The sequence below is a fragment of the Taudactylus pleione genome, unplaced genomic scaffold (genome assembly GCF_031769625.1).
Source record: "Taudactylus pleione unplaced genomic scaffold, aTauple2 ptg001997l, whole genome shotgun sequence".
Lineage (NCBI taxonomy): Eukaryota > Metazoa > Chordata > Amphibia > Anura > Myobatrachidae > Taudactylus > Taudactylus pleione.
Genome location: NW_028286393.1, coordinates 170,101 through 194,138, shown reverse-complemented (window position 1 = coordinate 194,138; position 24,038 = coordinate 170,101). Strand labels below are relative to the sequence as shown.

Genomic DNA, 24,038 nt, shown 5'->3' with positions numbered 1-24,038 from the left:
CACCCAAACATGTCACTTTTCGCACATTTCAGCTCTCACTCCCCCTGGGGCTGCGACCTGAAATGTAGCGCTGTCAGCTGATCGTGCCCGACAGGAGCAAAAATTGAATAGCTACGTCGGGCGCGATGGGGGCAGGAATCAATTGAATTCCGCCCACTGAGTGATCCGTACTTCCTGTCTGCGCAGGGGCAGGACCGGCCAGCGTCTGGGATTGTGCAGGACTTATGCAGGAACTGTTCGCTCACAAGAACTTCGCTCATGTGACGCCTGGTTGACTATGATGGAAACCGCTGTCTCAGATGACCCTCCCAATATATCTTGTTAATGCCGGAATGGGTTCAGACTGGTTGTTTCAGGAATCCATGACATAAGCATAACATCCGTGTCATGGTGGTCATCACACCACTGGGGACCCACCTGTGCTCTGTGGATGGGGAGTAACACTGACTGACCGCTGTGCAGAGCCTGGCGTAGTGACCATGTCCTGGTTCTGTAACCGTGCTTAGCCCTGTGCGTCTCCTGCTTCTGTAATGTAACAAGGCGGGAGAGGGGGTAACGGGCCTACAGGCGTGTATAGCCTTATCATGTGACCTGGATACAGGGAGATGAGGGTAGCGCAGTGTGGCCCCAAACCCGGTCCTCAGGGCCCACTCACAGTCCAGGTATCAGGGATATCCCTGTTTTCAGCACAGGTGGATAATCACTTAGATAATGGAACTGTCAGCAGACCGATCCGCCATCACAGCAGCCAGTTGGTAAGCTATATAATATCGGCCGCTCGATATGTCTGGGCTGATATCACAACTGCTCACCCCGCCGCGGATGCATGATGGCGGCTGGGCGCTTTCCTCCTGCTGTCTCTCTGCACTGTGTATACAAGCCACGGCTTCTATAAGGGCGCGTGTAGATAAGTTGAAAGGAGAATGCGACGTCCCGTTCGGCGTCAAATTTGAATTTCCTCCCTATAAAAGGGAGTTTTTGAGCACTGACAAGCGCCAGAGTATTAGGTGTAATCCCTTACTCCGGCGTTCCTGTGCTAGTTACAGCTCTGTATCTGATAAATGGTTTCTGGCCTCCGCTATCCCCCTGACCAGTTTCCGTCTCATCCCTGGTACCGCGATTAGTGATTCCTGGTTTGAGCCCGGCTTCCCTGCGCACTGACTGCACGTCTGGTTCCTGTCACTCAGACAACTGCGCTTCCTTACGCCCTCTGCTGTACTACGTCCATGTTCGGTGACTGCCAGCTCTGTACTTGTGACCCCAGACAGAGGGCCGTGACCTGTGCGTCAGGTGCAGCCAAGTCCAAACTCCCCTGTGACAACCACCGATACATTAGACTCCGCGCCTCTCTTCTGGGTGTCGGCCAGCCCCATAGTACGGGTAAGCATCCATACTATCCATCCGTGATTTGTGACACCCCCATTAAATGTCTTGCTGTCACGGTAACGACCAATCAGTGCAGATAACACTAATGACTGGCTGCTCGCACATTTCTGCTATTGCACCTTTTCCACTGGTCTAATAAGTAACGCGGTCTAATAAGTAACGCGGTCTAATAAGTAACGCAGTCTAATAAGTAACACTATAATAAGCAACTTACTTATTATAGTGTTACTTATTATACTGCGTTACTTATTATACTGCGTTACTTATTATACTGCGTTACTTATTATACTGCGTTACTTATTATAGTGTTACTTATTATACTGCGTTACTTATTATATAGTGTTACTTATTATACTGCGTTACTTATTATAGTGTTACTTATTATACTGCGTTACTTATTATACTGCGTTACTTATTATATAGTGTTACTTATTATACTGCGTTACTTATTATAGTGTTACTTATTATAGTGTTACTTATTATACTGCGTTACTTATTATAGTGTTACTTATTATACTGCGTTACTTATTATAGTGTTACTTATTATACTGCGTTACTTATTATAGTGTTACTTATTATACTGCGTTACTTATTATAGTGTTACTTATTATACTGCGTTACTTATTATACTGCGTTACTTATTATACTGCGTTACTTATTATAGTGTTACTTATTATACTGCGTTACTTATTATATAGTGTTACTTATTATACTGCGTTACTTATTATAGTGTTACTTATTATACTGCGTTACTTATTATACTGCGTTACTTATTATAGTGTTACTTATTATACTGCGTTACTTATTATATAGTGTTACTTATTATACTGCGTTACTTATTATAGTGTTACTTATTATAGTGTTACTTATTATACTGCGTTACTTATTATAGTGTTACTTATTATACTGCGTTACTTATTATAGTGTTACTTATTATACTGCGTTACTTATTATAGTGTTACTTATTATACTGCGTTACTTATTATAGTGTTACTTATTATACTGCGTTACTTATTATATAGTGTTACTTATTATACTGCGTTACTTATTATAGTGTTACTTATTATACTGCGTTACTTATTATAGTGTTACTTATTATACTGCGTTACTTATTATAGTGTTACTTATTATACTGCGTTACTTATTATAGTGTTACTTATTATAGTGTTACTTATTATACTGCGTTACTTATTATAGTGTTACTTATTATACTGCGTTACTTATTATAGTGTTACTTATTATACTGCGTTACTTATTATAGTGTTACTTATTATACTGCGTTACTTATTATACTGCGTTACTTATTATACTGCGTTACTTATCATACTGTTACTTATTCTACTGCGTTACTTATAGTGTTACTTATTATACTGCGTTACTTATTATACTGCGTTACTTATTATAGTGTTACTTATTATAGTGTTACTTATTATACTGCGTTACTTATTATATAGTGTTACTTATTATACTGCGTTACTTATTATACTGCGTTACTTATTATAGTGTTACTTATTATACTGCGTTACTTATTATAGTGTTACTTATTATACTGCGTTACTTATTATATAGTGTTACTTATTATACTGCGTTACTTATTATACTGCGTTACTTATTATAGTGTTACTTATTATAGTGTTACTTATTATAGTGTTACTTATTATACTGCGTTACTTATTATAGTGTTACTTATTATACTGCGTTACTTATTATAGTGTTACTTATTATACTGCGTTACTTATTATAGTGTTACTTATTATAGTGTTACTTATTATACTGCGTTACTTATTATAGTGTTACTTATTATACTGCGTTACTTATTATAGTGTTACTTATTATACTGCGTTACTTATTATACTGCGTTACTTATTATAGTGTTACTTATACTGCGTTACTTATTATACTGCGTTACTTATTATACTGCGTTACTTATTATACTGCGTTACTTATTCTACTGTTACTTAGTGTTACTTATTATACTGCGTTACTTATTATACTGCGTTACTTATTATACTGTGTTACTTATCATACTGTTACTTATTATACTGTGTTACTTATTATACTGTGTTACTTATTATACTGCGTTACTTATTCTACTGTTACTTATACTGCGTTACTTATTATAGTGTTACTTATTATACTGCGTTACTTATTCTACTGTTACTTATTATACTGCGTTACTTATTATAGTGTTACTTATTATACTGCGTTACTTATTCTACTGCGTTACTTATTCTACTGTTACTTATTATACTGCGTTACTTATTCTACTGTTACTTATTCTACTGTTACTTATTATACTGCGTTACTTATTCTACTGTTACTTATTATACTGCGTTACTTATTCTACTGTTACTTATTCTACTGCGTTACTTATTCTACTGCGTTACTTATTCTACTGCGTTACTTATTCTACTGCGTTACTTATTCTACTGCGTTACTTATTATACTGCGTTACTTATCATACTGTTATTATACTGCGTTACTTATAGTGTTACTTATTATACTGTGTTACTTATTATACTGCGTTACTTATTCTACTGTTACTTATTCTACTGCGTTACTTATTCTACTGTTACTTATTATACTGCGTTACTTATTCTACTGTTACTTATTCTACTGCGTTACTTATTCTACTGTTACTTATTCTACTGCGTTACTTATAGTGTTACTTATTATACTGCGTTACTTATTATACTGCGTTACTTATTATACTGTTACTTATTATACTGCGTTACTTATTCTACTGTTACTTATTCTACTGCGTTACTTATTCTACTGCGTTACTTATTATACTGCGTTACTTATTCTACTGCGTTACTTATTCTACTGTTACTTATTCTACTGCGTTACTTATAGTGTTACTTATTCTACTGCGTTACTTATTCTACTGCGTTACTTATTCTACTGCGTTACTTATTCTACTGTTACTTATTCTACTGCGTTACTTATTCTACTGTTACTTATTATACTGCGTTACTTATTATACTGTTACTTATTCTACTGCGTTACTTATTCTACTGTTACTTATTCTACTGCGTTACTTATAGTGTTACTTATTATACTGCGTTACTTATTATACTGCGTTACTTATTATACTGTGTTACTTATTATACTGCGTTACTTATTCTACTGTTACTTATTCTACTGCGTTACTTATTCTACTGCGTTACTTATTATACTGCGTTACTTATTCTACTGTTACTTATTCTACTGCGTTACTTATTCTACTGTTACTTATTCTACTGCGTTACTTATAGTGTTACTTATTATACTGCGTTACTTATTATACTGCGTTACTTATTCTACTGTTACTTATTCTACTGCGTTACTTATTCTACTGTTACTTATTATACTGCGTTACTTATTCTACTGTTACTTATTCTACTGCGTTACTTATTCTACTGCGTTACTTATTCTACTGCGTTACTTATTCTACTGCGTTACTTATTCTACTGCGTTACTTATTCTACTGTTACTTATTCTACTGCGTTACTTATTCTACTGTTACTTATTCTACTGCGTTACTTAGTGTTACTTATTATACTGCGTTACTTATTATACTGCGTTACTTATTCTACTGTTACTTATTCTACTGTTACTTATTCTACTGCGTTACTTATTCTACTGTTACTTATTCTACTGCGTTACTTATTCTACTGCGTTACTTATTCTACTGCGTTACTTATTCTACTGCGTTACTTATTCTACTGCGTTACTTATTCTACTGTTACTTATTATACTGCGTTACTTATTCTACTGTTACTTATTCTACTGTTACTTATTCTACTGCGTTACTTATTCTACTGTGTTACTTATTATACTGCGTTACTTATTCTACTGTTACTTATTATACTGCGTTACTTATTCTACTGTTACTTATTATACTGCGTTACTTATTCTACTGTTACTTATTCTACTGCGTTACTTATTATACTGCGTTACTTATTATACTGCGTTACTTATCATACTGTTACTTATTATACTGCGTTACTTATAGTGTTACTTATTATACTGTGTTACTTATTATACTGCGTTACTTATTCTACTGTTACTTATTCTACTGCGTTACTTATTCTACTGTTATTATACTGCGTTACTTATTCTACTGTTACTTATTCTACTGCGTTACTTATTCTACTGTTACTTATTCTACTGCGTTACTTATAGTGTTACTTATTATACTGCGTTACTTATTATACTGTTACTTATTATACTGCGTTACTTATTCTACTGTTACTTATTATACTGCGTTACTTATTCTACTGTTACTTATTCTACTGCGTTACTTATTCTACTGCGTTACTTATTCTACTGCGTTACTTATTATACTGCGTTACTTATTCTACTGTTACTTATTCTACTGCGTTACTTATTCTACTGTTACTTATTCTACTGCGTTACTTATTCTACTGTTACTTATTATACTGCGTTACTTATTCTACTGCGTTACTTATTCTACTGTTACTTATTCTACTGCGTTACTTATTCTACTGCGTTACTTATAGTGTTACTTATTATACTGCGTTACTTATTATACTGCGTTACTTATTATACTGCGTTACTTATTATACTGCGTTACTTATTATACTGCGTTACTTATTCTACTGTTACTTATTCTACTGCGTTACTTATTCTACTGCGTTACTTATTATACTGCGTTACTTATTCTACTGCGTTACTTATTCTACTGTTACTTATTCTACTGCGTTACTTATAGTGTTACTTATTATACTGTGTTACTTATTATACTGTGTTACTTATTATACTGTGTTACTTATTATACTGTGTTACTTATTATACTGTGTTACTTATTCTACTGTTACTTATTCTACTGCGTTACTTATTCTGCTGTTACTTATTATACTGCGTTACTTATTCTACTGTTACTTATTCTACTGCGTTACTTATTCTACTGTTACTTATTCTACTGCGTTACTTATAGTGTTACTTATTATACTGTGTTACTTATTATACTGCGTTACTTATTCTACTGTTACTTATTATACTGCGTTACTTATTCTACTGTTACTTATTCTACTGCGTTACTTATTCTACTGCGTTACTTATTATACTGCGTTACTTATTCTACTGCGTTACTTATTATACTGCGTTACTTATTCTACTGTTACTTATTATACTGCGTTACTTATTCTACTGTTACTTATTATACTGCGTTACTTATTCTACTGTTACTTATTCTACTGTTACTTATTCTACTGCGTTACTTATTCTACTGCGTTACTTATTATACTGTTACTTATTCTACTGCGTTACTTATTCTACTGCGTTACTTATTCTACTGTGTTACTTATTATACTGCGTTACTTATTCTACTGTTACTTATTATACTGCGTTACTTATTCTACTGTTACTTATTATACTGCGTTACTTATTCTACTGCGTTACTTATTATACTGCGTTACTTATTATACTGCGTTACTTATCATACTGTTACTTATTATACTGCGTTACTTATAGTGTTACTTATTATACTGTGTTACTTATTATACTGCGTTACTTATTCTACTGTTACTTATTATACTGCGTTACTTATTCTACTGTTACTTATTATACTGCGTTACTTATTCTACTGTTACTTATTCTACTGCGTTACTTATTCTACTGTTACTTATTCTACTGCGTTACTTATAGTGTTACTTATTATACTGCGTTACTTATTATACTGCGTTACTTATTATACTGCGTTACTTATTATACTGCGTTACTTATTATACTGCGTTACTTATTATACTGCGTTACTTATAGTGTTACTTATTCTACTGCGTTACTTATTCTACTGCGTTACTTATTCTCCTGCGTTACTTATTCTACTGTTACTTATTATACTGCGTTACTTATAGTGTTACTTATTATACTGCGTTACTTATTATACTGCGTTACTTATTATACTGCGTTACTTATTATACTGCGTTACTTATTATACTGCGTTACTTATAGTGTTACTTATTATACTGCGTTACTTATAGTGTTACTTATTATACTGCGTTACTTATGATACTGTTACTTATTATACTGCGTTACTTATGATACTGTTACTTATTATACTGCGTTACTTATGATACTGTTACTTATTATACTGCGTTACTTATAGTGTTACTTATTATACTGCGTTACTTATTATAGTGTTACTTATTATAGTGTTACTTATTATACTGCGTTACAAGTAACGCAGTCGAATAAGTAACGCAGTCGAATAAGTAATGCAGTCGAATAAGTAACGCAGTATAATAAGTAACACTATAAGTAACGCAGTATAATAAGTAACGCAGTATAATAAGTAACGCAGTATAATAAGTAACACTATAAGTAACACAGTAAAATAAGTAACGCAGTATAATAAGTAACACTATAAGTAACGCAGTAAAATAAGTAACGCAGTGTAATAAGTTACGCAGTGTAATAAGTAACACTATAAGTAACGCAGTGTAATAAGTAACACTATAAGTAACGCAGTGTAATAAGTAACGCAGTATAATAAGAAACACTATAAGTAACGCAGTGTAATAAGTAACGCAGTGTAATAAGTAACACTATAAGTAACGCAGTATAATAAGTAGCACTATAAGTAACGCAGTGTAATAAGTAACGCAGTATAATAAGTAACACTATAAGTAACGCAGTGTAATAAGTAACGCAGTGTAATAAGTAACGCAGTGTAATAAGTAACGCAGTATAGTAACGCAGTATAATAAGTAACGCAGTATAATAACGCAGTAGAATAACGCAGTGTAATAAGTAACGCAGTATAATAACGCAGTAGAATAACGCAGTATAATAAGTAACACAGTATAGCCCAGATGTCTTCCTGTGGGGAACAGATTTTTCTTGTGTGGATACAGAAGTTTTCCTATTGGCTTAGAAACGTCCTGTCTGACAGCGAGAGAAGCTGCGAGCGATGAATGTGCTATAGCCGCAGACAAATCTGTTCTCGGAGGTGTATAATATGCCAGCAGCCGCGCCACCGACGCCCGTACAATGCCAATTCACCGGACCACGCTTGGCAGTCGCTGGCACATTCATTGCAGGATTGCAAAAATATATATAACTATTTCATGTATTTGTTTATTTTACAAAGCTTCAATCATCTCTCCCATGTACATATCATCGGGGTAATTTGCTGTAAACCGTACCCTTAATGGCCTTTCTGTCTCCCCCTGGGTGTACACAGCCTCCTTTCTCAGGCCGGCCAGCCTACGGATTAATGTTGCATGACTGTTTAGAGGCTTTACATTCCCAGCCACAAGCCACCTACAACAGTTTTACAGTGTTGACCAGTGGGGTTTTACCAAGTGTCCGTAATGCAAATTCCAGTAATTTGGATGGTTACTGACCCAGGCGGCCCCGTCGTACAGTCTGCTCTTACTGGAAATCAATTTTAAAGTGTAAAAAAAAAAATATTTAAAATAAACGAAAGTCCTTTCTTGTAATCCTCTGGGGTCAGACATGGATGGGGGGGAGCGTTTCCGTAGACATCAGGTGAGAGAGGGTCCTGTCTGACAGGCAGACAGGTAATCTGTGCACATAGCCAGCACTCTAATTACTGCATTAGCACATCTCCACCATAGATACAGTGGGGTCTATTTACTAAGCAGTGTTAGGAAAAGTGATAAGGTACCAGCCAATCAGCTCCTAACTGACATCTCACAGGCTGTGTTTGAAAAATGATAGTTGGGAGCTGATTGGCTGGCACCTTATCACTTTTCACTTCTCCTAACACTGCTTAGTAAATAGACCCCTGTGTGTGTTCTGTAGTAAACGGCAAGTAATGTAAAACCATTTCCCTCATCATAATTATACGGAGGGGGAAATTAATACAGGGGCATTAAAATATAGGGTGTACGCAGTCATTCATCTATGGACTATTCTGACACAGCAAAGTCCAGTCTGACAGGAAAGTCTGACCTATAACTAAATACGTCCCTCATACTCTCCGTCACTCCTCTGCGCAGGCTGCTCCGAGAAGAGGAGGAGCTTCTCTAACACGGCAGACATACCTGACTGACAGGTTGTGACACTTGCTTAGCAGAAATGCATTGTGGGATTCAACTCATTCACACAATACATTTACAGTAACTTGAACGCCTGGAGTCACCGCTTTCTTTACGTACTGGGCGGAGCACCGCTTTCTTTACGTACTGGGCGGAGCACCGCTTTCTTTACGTACTGGGCGGAGCACAGCGTTTTTATGTAGGTGGTTGTGGGGAGGTAATATTGTCACTGAGAAATGTAGTTCATCGTAACATTTCATTTACACCTGACTTATAAATCTGATCTGCAAACTGAATTCATTCTAGTTTCAGTTCACAGGAAAATTATGGATGACATGTGGGATGGTAAAGTTGGCTGGCAGGGTGGGGTGACGCAGAGGGATGGCACGGTGGATGACATGTAGGATGGTAAAGTGGTCTGTCATGATGGAGTGGCACTGGGTTGGCATGGTGGGGTGACGCAAAGGGTTGGCGAGGTGGGCGACATGGTAGGATGGGTACAGTTGGCTGTCATGGGGTGACGCTGTGGGACGTCATAGTGGGGTTACGTAGTGGGACATCATGGTGGATGGTGTGGTGACTCTGTAGGACGTCATGTTGGGGTGATGCTGTGGGACGTCATGTTGGGGTGACGCAGTGGGACGTCATGGCGGGGTGACGCAGTGGGACGTCATGGCGGGGTGACGCAGTGGGACGTCATGGCGGGGTGACGCAGTGGGACGTCATGTTGGGGTGACGCAGTGGGACGTCATGGCGGGGTGACGCAGTGGGACGTCATGGCGGGGTGACGCAATGGGACGTCATGGGGGGGGGACGCAGTGGGACGTCATGGCGGGGTGACGCAGTGGGACGTCAGGGCGGGGTGACGCAGTGGGACGTCAGGGCGGGGTGACGCAGTGGGATGTCAGGGCGGGGTGGAACATAGTGGGGTGACACAGTGGAATGTCATGGTGAGGTGACGCAGTGGGACGTCATGGTGGGGTGACGCAGTGGGACGTCATGGTGGGGTGACGCAGTGGGACGTCAAGGTGGGGTGACGCAGTGGGACGTCAAGGTGGGGTGACGCAGTGGGACGTCACGGCGGGGTGACGCAGTGGGACGTCACGGCGGGGTGACGCAGTGGGACGTCACGGCGGGGTGACGCAGTGGGACGTCACGGCGGGGTGACGCAGTGGGACGTCACGGCGGGGTGACGCAGTGGGACGTCACGGCGGGGAGACGCAGTGGGACGTCACGGCGGGGAGACGCAGTGGGACGTCACGGCGGGGAGACGCAGTGGGACGTCACGGAGGGGAGACGCAGTGGGACGTCACGGAGGGGAGACGCAGTGGGACGTCACGGAGGGGAGACGCAGTGGGACGTCATGGTGGGGTGACGCAGTGGCCCATTTTCCTGCTCTTACATGGCAAATCGCTTGGTTACAGAATTTGCCCGTCTCATTTTACATAATAAAAAAATAACAAAGTTGAATATAAGTTCTACATAATGAAACTCCAGCGCTATAATCCACGTAATATCTATCCGCGAAGATAAATCTCTGAGGTGTGTGACCGTCTCCGGGATCCACGGCTTTAATGGGAAAAGATCAGTTCACTTGTAATAAAATTATACGCCGCTATATTGAGAGCAGATGTTCCGCCAGCTGTCCGTCTTCATCAAAGCATTCAGGACATTTCCCTGTATACAGGTGTTTATGGCGCTCTATTAGTTATCCAGGGATAGGGGGGGTCCCATTTATTATAACCTCCCTATCTATATACTGTGGTGCTACAGCCGTATAATCTGCGCAGAGAAGTCGCAGACGTTCCTCTAATTCCTTTCCTGGTGTTACTCAGGAGGTTTCTGCTTCGGGGAAGAAAAGAACCCAAAATATGTTACTTATAAATTACAGGTCACTCTGTAACACTAACGAGAACAAATCAATGATAATGAATAGTGTACTTGATAGAGTTCTATAGTGGGAGGAGCAGGGTCACCAGCAGCACAGAGTATATCAGGAGATGAGTGATGTGTCAGTGAGGACAGTACTGACCTGTCTCGTGTTAGTGTACCCAGTACTGACCTGTCTCGTGTTAGTGTACCCAGTACTGACCTGTCTCGTGTTAGTATACCCAGTACTGACCTGTCTCATGTTAGTGTACCCAGTACTGACCTGTCTCGTGTTGGTGTACCCAGTACTGACCTGTCTCATGTTGGTGTACCCAGTACTGACCTGTCTCGTGTTGGTGTACCCAGTACTGACCTGTCTCGTGTTAGTGTACCCAGTACTGACCTGTCTCGTGTTAGTGTACCCAGTACTGACCTGTCTCGTGTTGGTGTACTCAGTACTGACCTGTCTCGTGTTGGTGTACTCAGTACTGACCTGTCTCGTGTTGGTGTACTCAGTACTGACCTGTCTCGTGTTCGTGCCCATAGAAGGTGGTCATAGCCTGTGATGTATCTCTGCCCGCCTGCCAAAGGCAGAGTGCGGGTGAGGTAACCGTTCCCCTGTACTCAGTGGTGCCGTACTGATTTACAAAGGTGCCAGCATTGCACTGAACAAAGTCAGCGTATAGGACAGTATTTGTTGTAATGCCAAATAATGGGTCTGATGGTAAATAGTGGGCGTTGGGTCAATCGTGGGTGATAATAGTCTGCTAAAATGTTCATAGCTTATATAATAGTGACCTATAACAGGAATAGTCACTATGAAGCGGTCACATCTCTCAGCATATAGAACATTACAGCGGCAGGCACCATTGTGGTTATATCCTCACCCTGCAGTTGTCATTCACCCTCTATATCTTTCTCACTACAGGAAAGTACCAGGACCTCCCCTGGGGGGGCCCTATAGACAGAATAATGCTGGGCCCCCAATCACCATGTCCCCTCTCTGTTTTTTAGGGCAGTAGCAGTTCGGACTCTCTGGACGGGCACGGTTCGGACTACGCCAATAAGAGTTATGACGCTGTGGTGTTTGACGTATTGAAAGTGACTCCTGAGGAGTTTGCAGTGAGTACGGTGTTATTCCTCCCAGAGATCTAAGGGTTTATAATCGCTCCCCTGTATTGAGCGTTGGTGCTTATTAAATGGGCAGACGACCCCTTACTGTACGATTACGGACTCCGATGAGGCCTGGCCCCAAATAAAATGTCTGCCATCACCTGTATTCCAGGGACCGTGTCAGTGATATTACCTGATTCCTGTGGCAGAACAAAGTACATATTACTTACCCCAGTCTGTGTCGGTGTATAGGTTGTGGAGGTTCACTCCAGGGGGTTATTTATCGTTAATAATTGATTATTTGGACCTGAAAGCTGTTTTTGTTCATGTTGTCTTTATCCTGTTCTAGAGCCAGATCACCCTAATGGACGCACCAGTATTTAAAGCTATTCTGCCTGAGGTAAGATCCGCTTACCATTCTATACCCCCATTGCTGTGAGGAGGCGTTTTTTTTTTTCTATTTGTATCTAGTATTCTGTATCACAGGCAGCCATCTTACTGTGTAACCTATGACGAGCGCTCAGGATCGTGATAAATACACCTAGAGCAATGGGGGCACGTCCAGGACTGGCGATCACATGTATTAAGCATTGTGGGACATTATACTGATTTTAATTCTTTAAAACGAGACCTGGGTGTAGTCTAGGAAGTCTTCTCCCCACCGTGTGGCGGCACCTGGGGCACTTGACGTTAAGCCCACTGGGTATGCCCGCGGCATGGAGAAGCTGGTGCTGTACATTAAGAGGGACAGCTATATATTTACAGTACATGCCATCCTCTCTACCCAGCTGGCAATAAGAATATATATTTTGTGTGGTGCAGCAAATTGGAGCTCTGCAAGGACCTGTGAGGGCATCCGGTATATAGGCCAAGTCATCAGTGTGTTGATTATCTGAATTACACTTATGGAGCACGCGCCAGGCAGAGGGCATTGGCGAAGGTCTCTCTTCATTTGAGCTTTGTCTGCATTTAAGTTTTCACTTTTATCCTTCTAACCCAAATCAAATTGTTCTTAAAGGACCACGGAACTAAAACTTATACGGTAAAAATCTATCTTCACTATTATTTCACTCTAGCTTTGGGCAGAGTTTCCCCCACTTTGGTAGCATTATATGTAGGGTAAAATAGGCACATCAGGTTCTCCTGCCAATGTAATGTACCCAGACTTCTTACACGTATAGTCAGTAGGCTGTAACATGGGCATACAGATGGCGGCAATATGACAGGAATCCAGGTTGTTCTCCGTCCAGTACACAGGATTTGTTACACTAATATTAGTTACACCTGTAAGTTTTAACATTCTGACTAATATGCATCTATGGGCCTGATTCAGAGCCGCTCGTTCGCGCTGTGCGTTCGCAAGCGCCCCGATGTTCTGTGTCTGCGCACGCTTCGTTCTGCGCGTGCGCGAACTACACACTGTGATCGCATCCCTCTCGCTCGCCCAGCAAAGGCAGCGCAGGGTAATGAGTGACAGGAGAGGCCGTTTGTGGGTGGTAACGGGGGCAGGACACTAATAACGGGGGGTTGGAGATACGAACGCAGGCGTGCCTCTGTGTTTCAACGCCATTTCAGAGGCGTGCATAATTAACAGGCAGCGTCATAGTACACGTCACCAGCCATTTTTTTACACTGATTTCCTCGCAGTGCTTGCAGTAGGGTAAAGCAACATCAAGCGCTGCGTTCACATCCGATGGTGCTGGATGTACCAATGTTTTAATGCACTTCCTGGAGATGACATGGTGCTGGTGGGCGGCTCTGCCTGTGCGATTGGGCGTACGCATACACAAAGTGGCCGCTCGCTAATACATGGTGGGCCTGCTTATGCCTTGGTGAGTGTTCGCTGCCCGTGGCGTCACTTTGACAAATTTGCATACGCATCTAGCGAGCGTACGCAGATAGCGAACAGCTCTGAATCAGGCCCTATGTCCATAACATTAATGTGTTTTATTTTGCCTTACTAAGATTAATTAGATAGAAGTCATTCTGATGAGCTTTTTATGCACAAGTTTCGGGTGTCCAGGAGTCAAATGTTAGTAAACAAGTTTGGGGCTCCGGTGACTAAATTCTGCCAGACCGTCTCCTGTCATGGCGGTATCTGCGGATTACTGGGCCGGCTCCACGGTATCATTTTCTCTGAATTTTATTAAATATGGAACCTTAGAGCAATAATTAACCCCCCCCCCCAATTCCCATTATATCTGCTTCATTTACAGTTTAATTGTCTGGAACAAACGTGCACCGATGTAAGATATATCAAACGTCACATGAGATGGAGCCAGCGGATTACCAGTCACTCGTTTATTCATTTTTTACTCTACACAGCAGATATTAATTTGTGCAAATTATCTCTTAATCCAAATGTTTGTGAGAAGGGTTTCTGTCCGGCATTGTAGTGTAACAGGTGAAGCATTACAGTTCATTTTGCAGGTGTGGTCAAATAGCAGGTTCCTAACTGGAATAGCTACAGGTGACCTGGGCGCAGGGCAAAGTCCTCATTAACCAAGATGACTGAAATAGCTGCTGTTTCAGCAACAGTGGCCATAAATGTATTGCACTAGGCTCTTAGGGCCTGATTCAGAGCCGGACGCTATTTGCGCTCGCTCGTTCTGAAAATAGGGGTGGCTATTCAAATGAACCGTTCGCTCTTTGCGGTCTGTTCACGCCTCTAGGTCTGAACGAGCGAACAAAATTTGCGGTCGTTTTTTGGAAAACTACGCCCCCTGGCCGCTCGCATCCTACGTCATGTCCGCTATTTATTAGATTAGTCGAGTACATCGACCAGCGTATGAACTGCTCGCTATTCTTGTGGTTGGTTTTTCCTACCACAATTTTGCGAGCAGTTCTGACTATAAAATAACCCAGTGACGTGGTCAATGACGCTGCTGTATTAATTATGCACACCCATAAAACACCTGCGTTCTGATCTCCACTCCCCGTTTTCAAGCACCTTCCCCTGTTACCACCCACATACGCCTCCTCATGTCACTCAAAATAGCAGGCATTCGCTATTTAGCGAACAAACTATTTTCGGCCGCACTGACTGGTTCGCGCATGCGTATAATGATCCGTACGCATGCGCAGATGTGCGAACATCACTCGGAACAAACGAGCGGCCGCTTATGAGCGGCTCTGAATCAGGCCCTTAATCCCAGACACTATAGGGTCACTATGCTGAAACACATCTTTATTCTACATAGTGTCAGCAGCTGTGACATTGTAACATAGCGGCTGTGACACTGTAACGTAGCGTTACGCATGCAGATACGCTCGCAGTCGCACAATGCCGCATATCATTTTATTTCAGCAGGAGCTGCTTGTGCGTCACTTTGCGATTAAGACGCATTTCAAGTGAAAAAGTTGCACGAAAAGACGATCTAGACTACCGAGTCACGGCATGGCACGACTAGAAGGGCTGTTTAAAACGCAAGGAGGCTAGATATATGTGGACACGTCTACTGATGCCATTAAACACAGCCCATGTTTGTTTGGAAATACTTGTTTGGTATATGGGCCTAATTCAGACCTGGTCGCAAGCGCTGAGCGCTCGCAACCAGGTCGATGTTTGCCCACTGGGCATGCGCATGACGGAGCCGGCTCCGTCGTGCGCATGCGCGAGACCCGGCTAGCGATGGGTGCTAAGTGTCTCGCACCAAAGGGGGCGAGCTGTCGATGGTGATGGACAGCTCGCCCCGTTTGGTAGGCGGGCAGGGGGGTGGCTGGCCAAACGGAGGCGTTCCCGAAGGAACGCCTGCCGTTTGGGGGCGGCCCCACTGACATCACCAGTGATGTCAGTGGGAGAGCTTCCGGCTCTATTAGAGCCAGAAGCTCTCTGGGGCTTGCGACCACAAGACCCCTACCACAAGAGTCTCGTCGCGATGGTCTTGACCATCGCGACCATCAACCTGGCCGCTCGCAATAGCTGTGGGTGGTCACCCACAGCTATGCGAGCACCCAGGAGGCCACACAAAAAAAAAGGTTGCATAAAATTGGATTTAAAAAAATTAAATTGAAAACTTATTTTTTATTTAAATAGGTTAAAAAAAAATTCAAATTAAATAAAACGTTTAAAAATGTAAAATGTTTACTTTAAAAAAAATAATAAAAAAATCCTATTTAAATAAAAAAAATCTGATTTAAATCAAATCTGTTTTTGATTTTTTTTTTTTTTTTTTTTTTAAATCCAATTAGATGCAACCCAATAACCCCATACGTGGTTACAACACACAACCGTACCAAATTCCTTATTACGCAGGGCCTAGAGGCTGTGAATTTGTTATTACACAACACATCCCATGATTCTTAGTTGACCGTTGATTTATTTAAAGAGCATATTGGGAGTCCTGGTCCGACAGTAGTTTCTACCACTCCAAGTTTCTTTTGTGTATAAACTTTAAAGTTAAAAAAAAAAAAAAAATGTTTAAAACCTCACCGTCATGATCTGTGTGTGCAGCCCTTGAAAGCGATATGAATGGGGCATTATTGGGCAGAACTGTGGCCAAATACAGCAGGGAGATGTGTTGTTCCTAATTTAATTTTAAATAGATGCTATGGGAAAGCAGAAAGCATTAATGTAAGAGGTACAGGTTGGTGGTCTAAGTGATTGCAGTGTGATGTGAGTTATGGCAGCTGGCATAGGTGTAATGTTTGATCAGTGGTGTCTCAGGGCTGTCAGTGGTCAGGGCGGAAGTCGGGCAGACTGGGAGAAGCGCTGCACCTCGCCCCATGGCTGCCCCTTTCAGTGAAGATTATGGAAAGTGACTAATTGTATCTTCAGTGCTTTCAGCTACGTCCAGGCCTTTTTTGCATCAGCGTAATTGCACACAGCTTTGCGGATCAAGTTACTGATTGGAGGCAGCTCTGCAATCCGGTACAGCTGCTCTCCCCCCTGACCGGTGCGTAGAGTCTCCTTTTCCTTGTGGCTATGTCATTATATTGCTGGGAGAACCGAGATCTAATCAGTGCTGACACGCGGTCATATATTTCTGGGCTGGAAAAGTTTTGCTTCTAGAAAAAGAATGCTCGGAGTTATAGCTAATGGCCTCCTCAGCAGTCAGGCTAATGATACCTTGGTTTGCTTTTTCTCTGGACTCAATAACTCTGTGTAATGATGTCATGCAAACTCTATAGCTGCATACACACACAACGATTTTGTTACCAACTATTTTATCTACGATAATCTGTCAGGTTATCTGACGGATTTTTTAAAGTGTAATGAACGATTTTTTTGAACTACAAACTATTTTTGCATATTCCATTAATGAAAATCGTTGAGTTGACAAGTCCAACTGAACTACAAACGTGAACGCGCATGAACGATAATCGTTCATCGTTTGCCTCAGAAATTAAACGATTTTTTCAAATGATATCGTTTAACGATAATCGTTAAAAAAATCGTTGTGTGTATGCAGCTTATGGTTCCGACTTATCTAGCCTGCTGTTGAACTATAAGTCCCAGTGTGATGTACCAACCAGAGGCGAGAAAAAAAGAGGCAAGATTTTACAGTTTGTTCGATCAAATTTGATGATGTACACTGAGAGGGCGGCGTGGAATGGAACGCAAGCTGGCCGCAATTGCACCTCCGTTGCTTGCATGAAGTAAAAAGTGCGCATGTATCCATATGCTTAGTCCGTAATATCTGTGCGCACTGGCACCCGCCGTATCCTTGGTGCAGAATATCGTTCTGAAAACAGGCCTATCCTTCGCATTCCAAGTACTGATTTCATTTTGTGTTACCTTCTCTACAAATGTCAGCTCTGTGCGAGCAGCTTCGGGATCAAAGTAACGTTTCCCCTTCGGACAAGCAGACAGCTTGGTGGTGTTGTCATGGGGGGGAGACAGAAGCGGAAACTGTGTGCCTTGCATGATAGTAGATGTAGTTTCCTGCGACCAATTATTGTACATAGACCGGCAGTGCCATTGTGAGACCTCCCTTCTCCCTCCCAGGCTGCATTTTTATAAAACCACAACTGTTATTCATAGACGCTCCTGCAGAATGAATTGCTGGGATCACAATAATAATAGTAGTAATAATTATAATAAATATTGGCACGTATTAGATTTAGCACACATCTTGTTTAGAGATTTGAATGACCCTTTGAGCTCTAATCCCCCATCCCCCATCCGATGTCAGACGCATATAGTTATATATGAGCACAGCAGAACAGATATTAGCTGTGTACAGAATAAGGCTCCTTACTAACAGATACATTATACTGAGCTATATTCATCCAGAGTTGGACAAAGTAATTATCAACAGGTCGCCATGAGTTCCTCCATAACTGTACTGCAAGGAACCTAGGGATAGACCCAGGGCACGGTCATGTGCGTTTTGTGTTTATAGTACTGATTGTGAGGCTCTTACAGTGTGCGGTGCTGTCAGTGGAGCACCATGGGAGGCTCTACAGCTGCCCATGACGAAGTATTGTAAGAGAAATAATATACCGCAGGTTATAAAATATTAGACTATAGGAAAACAATATATACTGTATGTGTGCATTGAAAAAGTGTTTTTTTTTTTTTCCATTCTAAGAGAATGAATGTTTTTATAGCCAACCGGATCATTCCCTCCTTAATGTGAATTGGTTATTTATTTTGGGAAAAATAATAATATGAATTATCGCGACATGATGCGTATTCTGTAAGTGTGGCGTTTTATTGTGGTGGTAACTAAACCACGTTTTGCGCATCAGCATAAGAAGAGTTTAAGTGTTGGAAATATGACGCTGTGGCGTCGCAGAATATGGAAGATTAAGTAAAGCAATGCTAATAGCCAGGTGACCTTTCTCTTTGGAGTATGCCCCATGGAGAATAGTGTCCAATCAGAATTGCTAAATCAGCTTAGCGCAGCAGAGATTATTGGAGCCGTTCTACTTTATCTGCCGGAATATGTTGGTGCTGCGTCTATTTATGTATAAAGTCCCTGGCAGGCGTCTGTCTGTCTGTGTGCTGGGGATAATCTCAGGAACCACTGGACGGATTGTGATGCAGTTGTCACTATTGTATAGAGCATTAGTGGAGGAAGATTTAGGTGTATGGCAGACGTCCGAGCGCTGTCTTGCCTTACGCTGCCTAAACCGTTACAGATCAATCACAGCGATGGACTTTATTTTATACCATGAAGAGACTGATACATATTATCCGGTTTCCCCAGAAACATTGCTGTACGCCCTGATTACTGATACATAATGTCAGTTTTTCCCTCTTATTACTGATCCTATTTCATTTATGTGAGAAACTATTCTTTCATTTCAAACGAGTCCAATTCCCGGTAAGAGTCGGCTTTGGCGTGACCATAAATAAAACGCAGAGACAGACACATAACGTGGCCGGAGGCGACCTATGTAGAGACTGATTTTCTCATGGACAACTTTACGTGGCCCTTTTGCGCGTCACATCAAACCTAAATCTTTTCCTGTTGATATCAGGAGGGAAAACTACTAATGTCGTCTCCAAGGGAATCTTATAAGACCTCCGATAGGAAAGACAATCGCCGTAAATTCTACTTTGCTCCCTTGCAAAGGCAAGGGCAGGACGCTAGTAAAGAATAAGCCACAAAATCCCTGCAGTTTATAAATGTTTCTTAAAACTATTGTCCTTTTCTCTAAGACAAGCCTTGCAGACAACCTATGTACTGATGAGCTCAGCGGAGGATTTGTAGCGGTGAGTGAAAGCAATTATCTCCTTCAGATTTATTGGGAAAGTTTTATTAACACTTGTAGCCTGTACTTGCATAAAATCTCAGTTCTTGTCTGGAAAGGACACAAAAGTAACTGTGACAGGGGCTTAGAAAAACATAATGAATAATATAGGTTTGGCAGTGTACTGTGTCCATCCTCTTAAGTGGCAGTAACTCTTATAGCCTGGAGGTGGCGCTGTGGTCTGTGATTGATCAGCAATTGGTTCTGGGTTGACCAGTATTGATGACTGTTCTCATCCATGGAAAGGTTTTGGCCTAAATATTTCTGGAGGTGACTGTACCACCTGTAACTCTGCATTAAGTTCATATTTTACTGGGGGGGGAATGTAGAGAAATCCCTGTCTTATCTCATTCATTTAGGGCCCTAGGACCGAGTCTTTCTGCAAGCCCTGGTCTCTGAGTGACAGGAGATGGGTCAGTAAGACGCTTGTAACACAGAGGTGCCCTGGGCTGCCACAGAAATCCTTGTGCCCTCTTATAGTTCACATAACCAGAAAACGGGGTGATATGTCAACATGCCGACACTGATGAAATGTCTACATGGTCACAACATCGACATTGTATTTTTCAGTTGAACCTGACTCTAACCTCGAATGTCAACATTTTTTAGTCGACTTGTCATGTCATTTTTCCCATGTCGACATTATACAGATGTGGCAGGAGACAAACCCATTAGGAATGCTAGGAAGGCAATGCAGAGAACAAGAGATCAGTAATGTATTTGGTAATAGCTTCATGGGACATTTAAAAGCAAATAAATGACGTCTAAAGTAGGATAAATCCCACAACCCAGTCGCGGGCGCAGGTTTTCCGGTTTACCTCGGCAGAACGCGCCCAGTGAGGAATTGTATGGTTGCAGCATACACCATTTCGTTTTGGAGTTCTTCCCAGCTCATCCAGGCTGAATTCTATAAAATGTTTGTATTATAGGATTAGATTGCAGGTCTCCCACATAATGATTCCTGTACACTGCACGATTATATTGTGAGACTAAATTGTAATGTTTGTGGGTTCATTCGAATCAAACTAAAGTGCATAGTACAGTAACGCGCCTACGCCCTCCCTATCATTAAGTACAAATAGACAAGACTTTTTTTTTTTTTAAAACCCCTGGAGCTGGCGATTATTGCCAGGTCTGTTCTGCAGTCCCCCGGCCACTCTCTGATGATACGGCCTACAGTACACGTGTCCTTCCCCCTTCACAGATGGACAGACATTGGACACTACCAGGTTATCAACAGGTCAATTCTCCTTGTGCTGGCAGAAAAGCTTCCAGTAAACACTCACCTTTATGGGTGGCGATGTCCGTCAGCTATAACTCGGCCACCCTTGGGAACCATAGCACTGGTGAGAGACGTCATGGACCCCTACAAGTAATCATTTTGCCAGTGTGCCAGGGTACTACAGCAGGGACTTCTATAGACACATGAAATAACCACAAATTAGCACCATGCCACAAACCACATTGTGACTCCCAGCTCTGTCTGACATCCCATTCTATGAGTCCTCACTATGTCTTGGTCACACTGCGGACCGGTCACCTTACACTTCTGGGGGGTTTTGTCATCGCTGGGAGCTAAGAAGCCAGGGAATAATTTTGGGGTGGCGTTACCACGAAACAATGTGGTCTTTTATTACATAATTAATGTTTCATATCTTTTCACCGCCAAAATCCAGATTCCATCTCAGACATCCATTAGATTGCAAGCTCACGAGGGCAGTAAATTTTAGTGGGCTGTGTACAACATTTCATCCCTTCTGACTATTCTTTATTGCTGCAAAATCCAGAGGAACCCGGGGGAGAGAATCATTTCTATTTTATTCTGTGTTTTGCAAGATGTTAAAGGAAATAAATGTTTCCATCATTTTTCTGTCGAAATAAAGTTCAAACAGTGTGTGATGCAATTACCTCCCCTCCTGAACTCTGGACTGGCGCGCTTTGGAAGCCAAACCAGCGTTCCTTACTGTAGAGACAAGTACTAGATGTCTTTTAGAGGAGGCCTGTACGTTCCTCTATCCTGCTGACCCTGTTACAGGGCTACGCGAGGTCTTTTTAAAGGGGGAAAAAAATTATATATATATAATATTTTTATTTTTTCCCCTTTAAAAAAAAAATGTAGAAACAAAATAAATATATATATATATATAGAAATTTTTTATTTTTTTTAAAGGGGAAAAATAAATAAAAAATAAAAAAAATATATATATGTGCATATATATATTATTTTTTTTACTTTGTCTTTTATTTTTGTCACAACATTAAGTGAGTCAAGAAAGAACAGATCTTTAAGCTTATTAAATGTCTACTCTCTCATGTAGTTCTGTATTTAACTGGGTGGTTGCTGCCATATTGTCTGATCGGCCCAAATCAGTGGAAGCATCATTGAGATCTTGCCGACACCAGTATAAGAAAGGGTTTAGGGGTCTAAATTGCGGCCATACCTAAAGGTGAGTGATCATTAGTGGCTGGCTCTTCGTAAATTGAGGATTATAGGAGAGTCACAGTGGCGGGCATGTTACCGCGCATGTCAGATCTAACATGCACAGGTTGTGCCGCTGCTGTGACGCATCTCAGAGAGAAGTATTATGTAGAGTAATGTAGTATACTCCGTAATACTTGAATGTTATGTGTAGCACTCTTGAGGTGGTTTTATGATGTCTTTTTTTTTGGGGGGGGGGGCTGTTTTTCGGGAGTTTTGCCTTTAGCCGCTCTGGGAGTTTACAAACACCTTTAAAAAACCATCCAAAAAATGCCTGTTTTATAAAATCACTAAATAAATTTTCCTCAAACTCCCAATTCCTAGCGGGGGACTTTACCACAGTCGCCAAAGCTGATATTAGGACTTCTGCAGCCCCTATTGTAATATACATTAATGTAAGGAGAAGAGAAGGAATTCTGTTTAAATGTACTACTTACGCCAGAGGCTATTATGTTACCCGCCATACACTGCCTTCCCGTTATACGTTGCGAAACTGCGCTTGGTGATTTAGGTGGTTTTTTTCAGCTACTCTGGCGTAGATCAATGGTATTTCCAAAGTCAAGAGTTCACCTCTTCCGTGCCAGCCCCAGATTGTATATACAGTACACACAGTGTACTAGGTGTCACACACATACAGGGTATGACATAACCGGACACGCCTGGGGTGATGTCACCGGGGTTTTGTGGTCAGCGTAAGTACATCATTTCATAATTGTGCCTATTATCATCTAAGACAACCAGGCTCGTAATGAGAGGTTATTAGCCCTTAATTCTGTCTGTCTAGTTGTGTGTGTGTGTGTGTGTGTGTGTCTGTGTGTGTGTCTGTGTCATCACGCGCATTGGGTTGTTGGGACAGGACCTGCACGGTAATATCATTTATACATAATTTGTATAATCAAGACCCACAGACATTTAAAGACCTCTATTATCATATATGAATACATTTCTTTGGCAACTGCTTAAAAGTGAGGATAAAATAGTGAGTTTTATATGTCTGTCTGCAACTTTTACTGAATACATTGCTGTATTGTCCTGAGTCTTTCACCAAAGCCTTTATATCATATAGCCGGATTAATCTGTATATAATGCTTAGGTAAATTCTGGTTTGTCTCATATACAAGGTCTGTATTGATGAACACAAGGCTTTGGGAAATGCAGAGGGAGCCTGGAAGATACAATAGCCTAAGATGCAGGAGGGGTCCGGACAAACCAATAAATAAAGTCTTCCGAATAGAGGGACTCCAGTCTGCCAGAGAGCTCTGCTCCATGATACCTGGCTACGTGTCGGTGAGGAGCAGGACCCTCTCTGGGAAGATTTGCTGTCTATAGTAGGTGAGGTGCAGGACTCTCTCTGGGAAGATTTGCTGTCTATAGTAGGTGAGGAGCAGGACCCTCTCTGGAAAGATTTGCTGTCTATAGTAGGTGAGGAGCGGGACCATCTCTGGGAAGATTTGCTGTCTATAGTAGGTGAGGTGCAGGAC

At 41.3% G+C, this 24,038-nt stretch overlaps 1 protein-coding gene across 1 annotated transcript in view; it reads left to right on the top strand.

Moving 5' to 3' along the window:
• The window catches only part of RALGPS1 (Ral GEF with PH domain and SH3 binding motif 1), a gene marked incomplete at its 3' end in the record, with an annotated part of 253,237 nt that overhangs the window by 66,161 nt on the left and 163,038 nt on the right, over nucleotides 1–24,038 (top strand). The window contains exons 4-5 of the mRNA XM_088465567.1: nucleotides 12,279–12,386; nucleotides 12,727–12,777. Of these exons, the coding sequence (XP_088321693.1) occupies nucleotides 12,279–12,386; nucleotides 12,727–12,777 (159 nt within the window). The remainder of the gene's footprint in view (nucleotides 1–12,278; nucleotides 12,387–12,726; nucleotides 12,778–24,038) is intronic.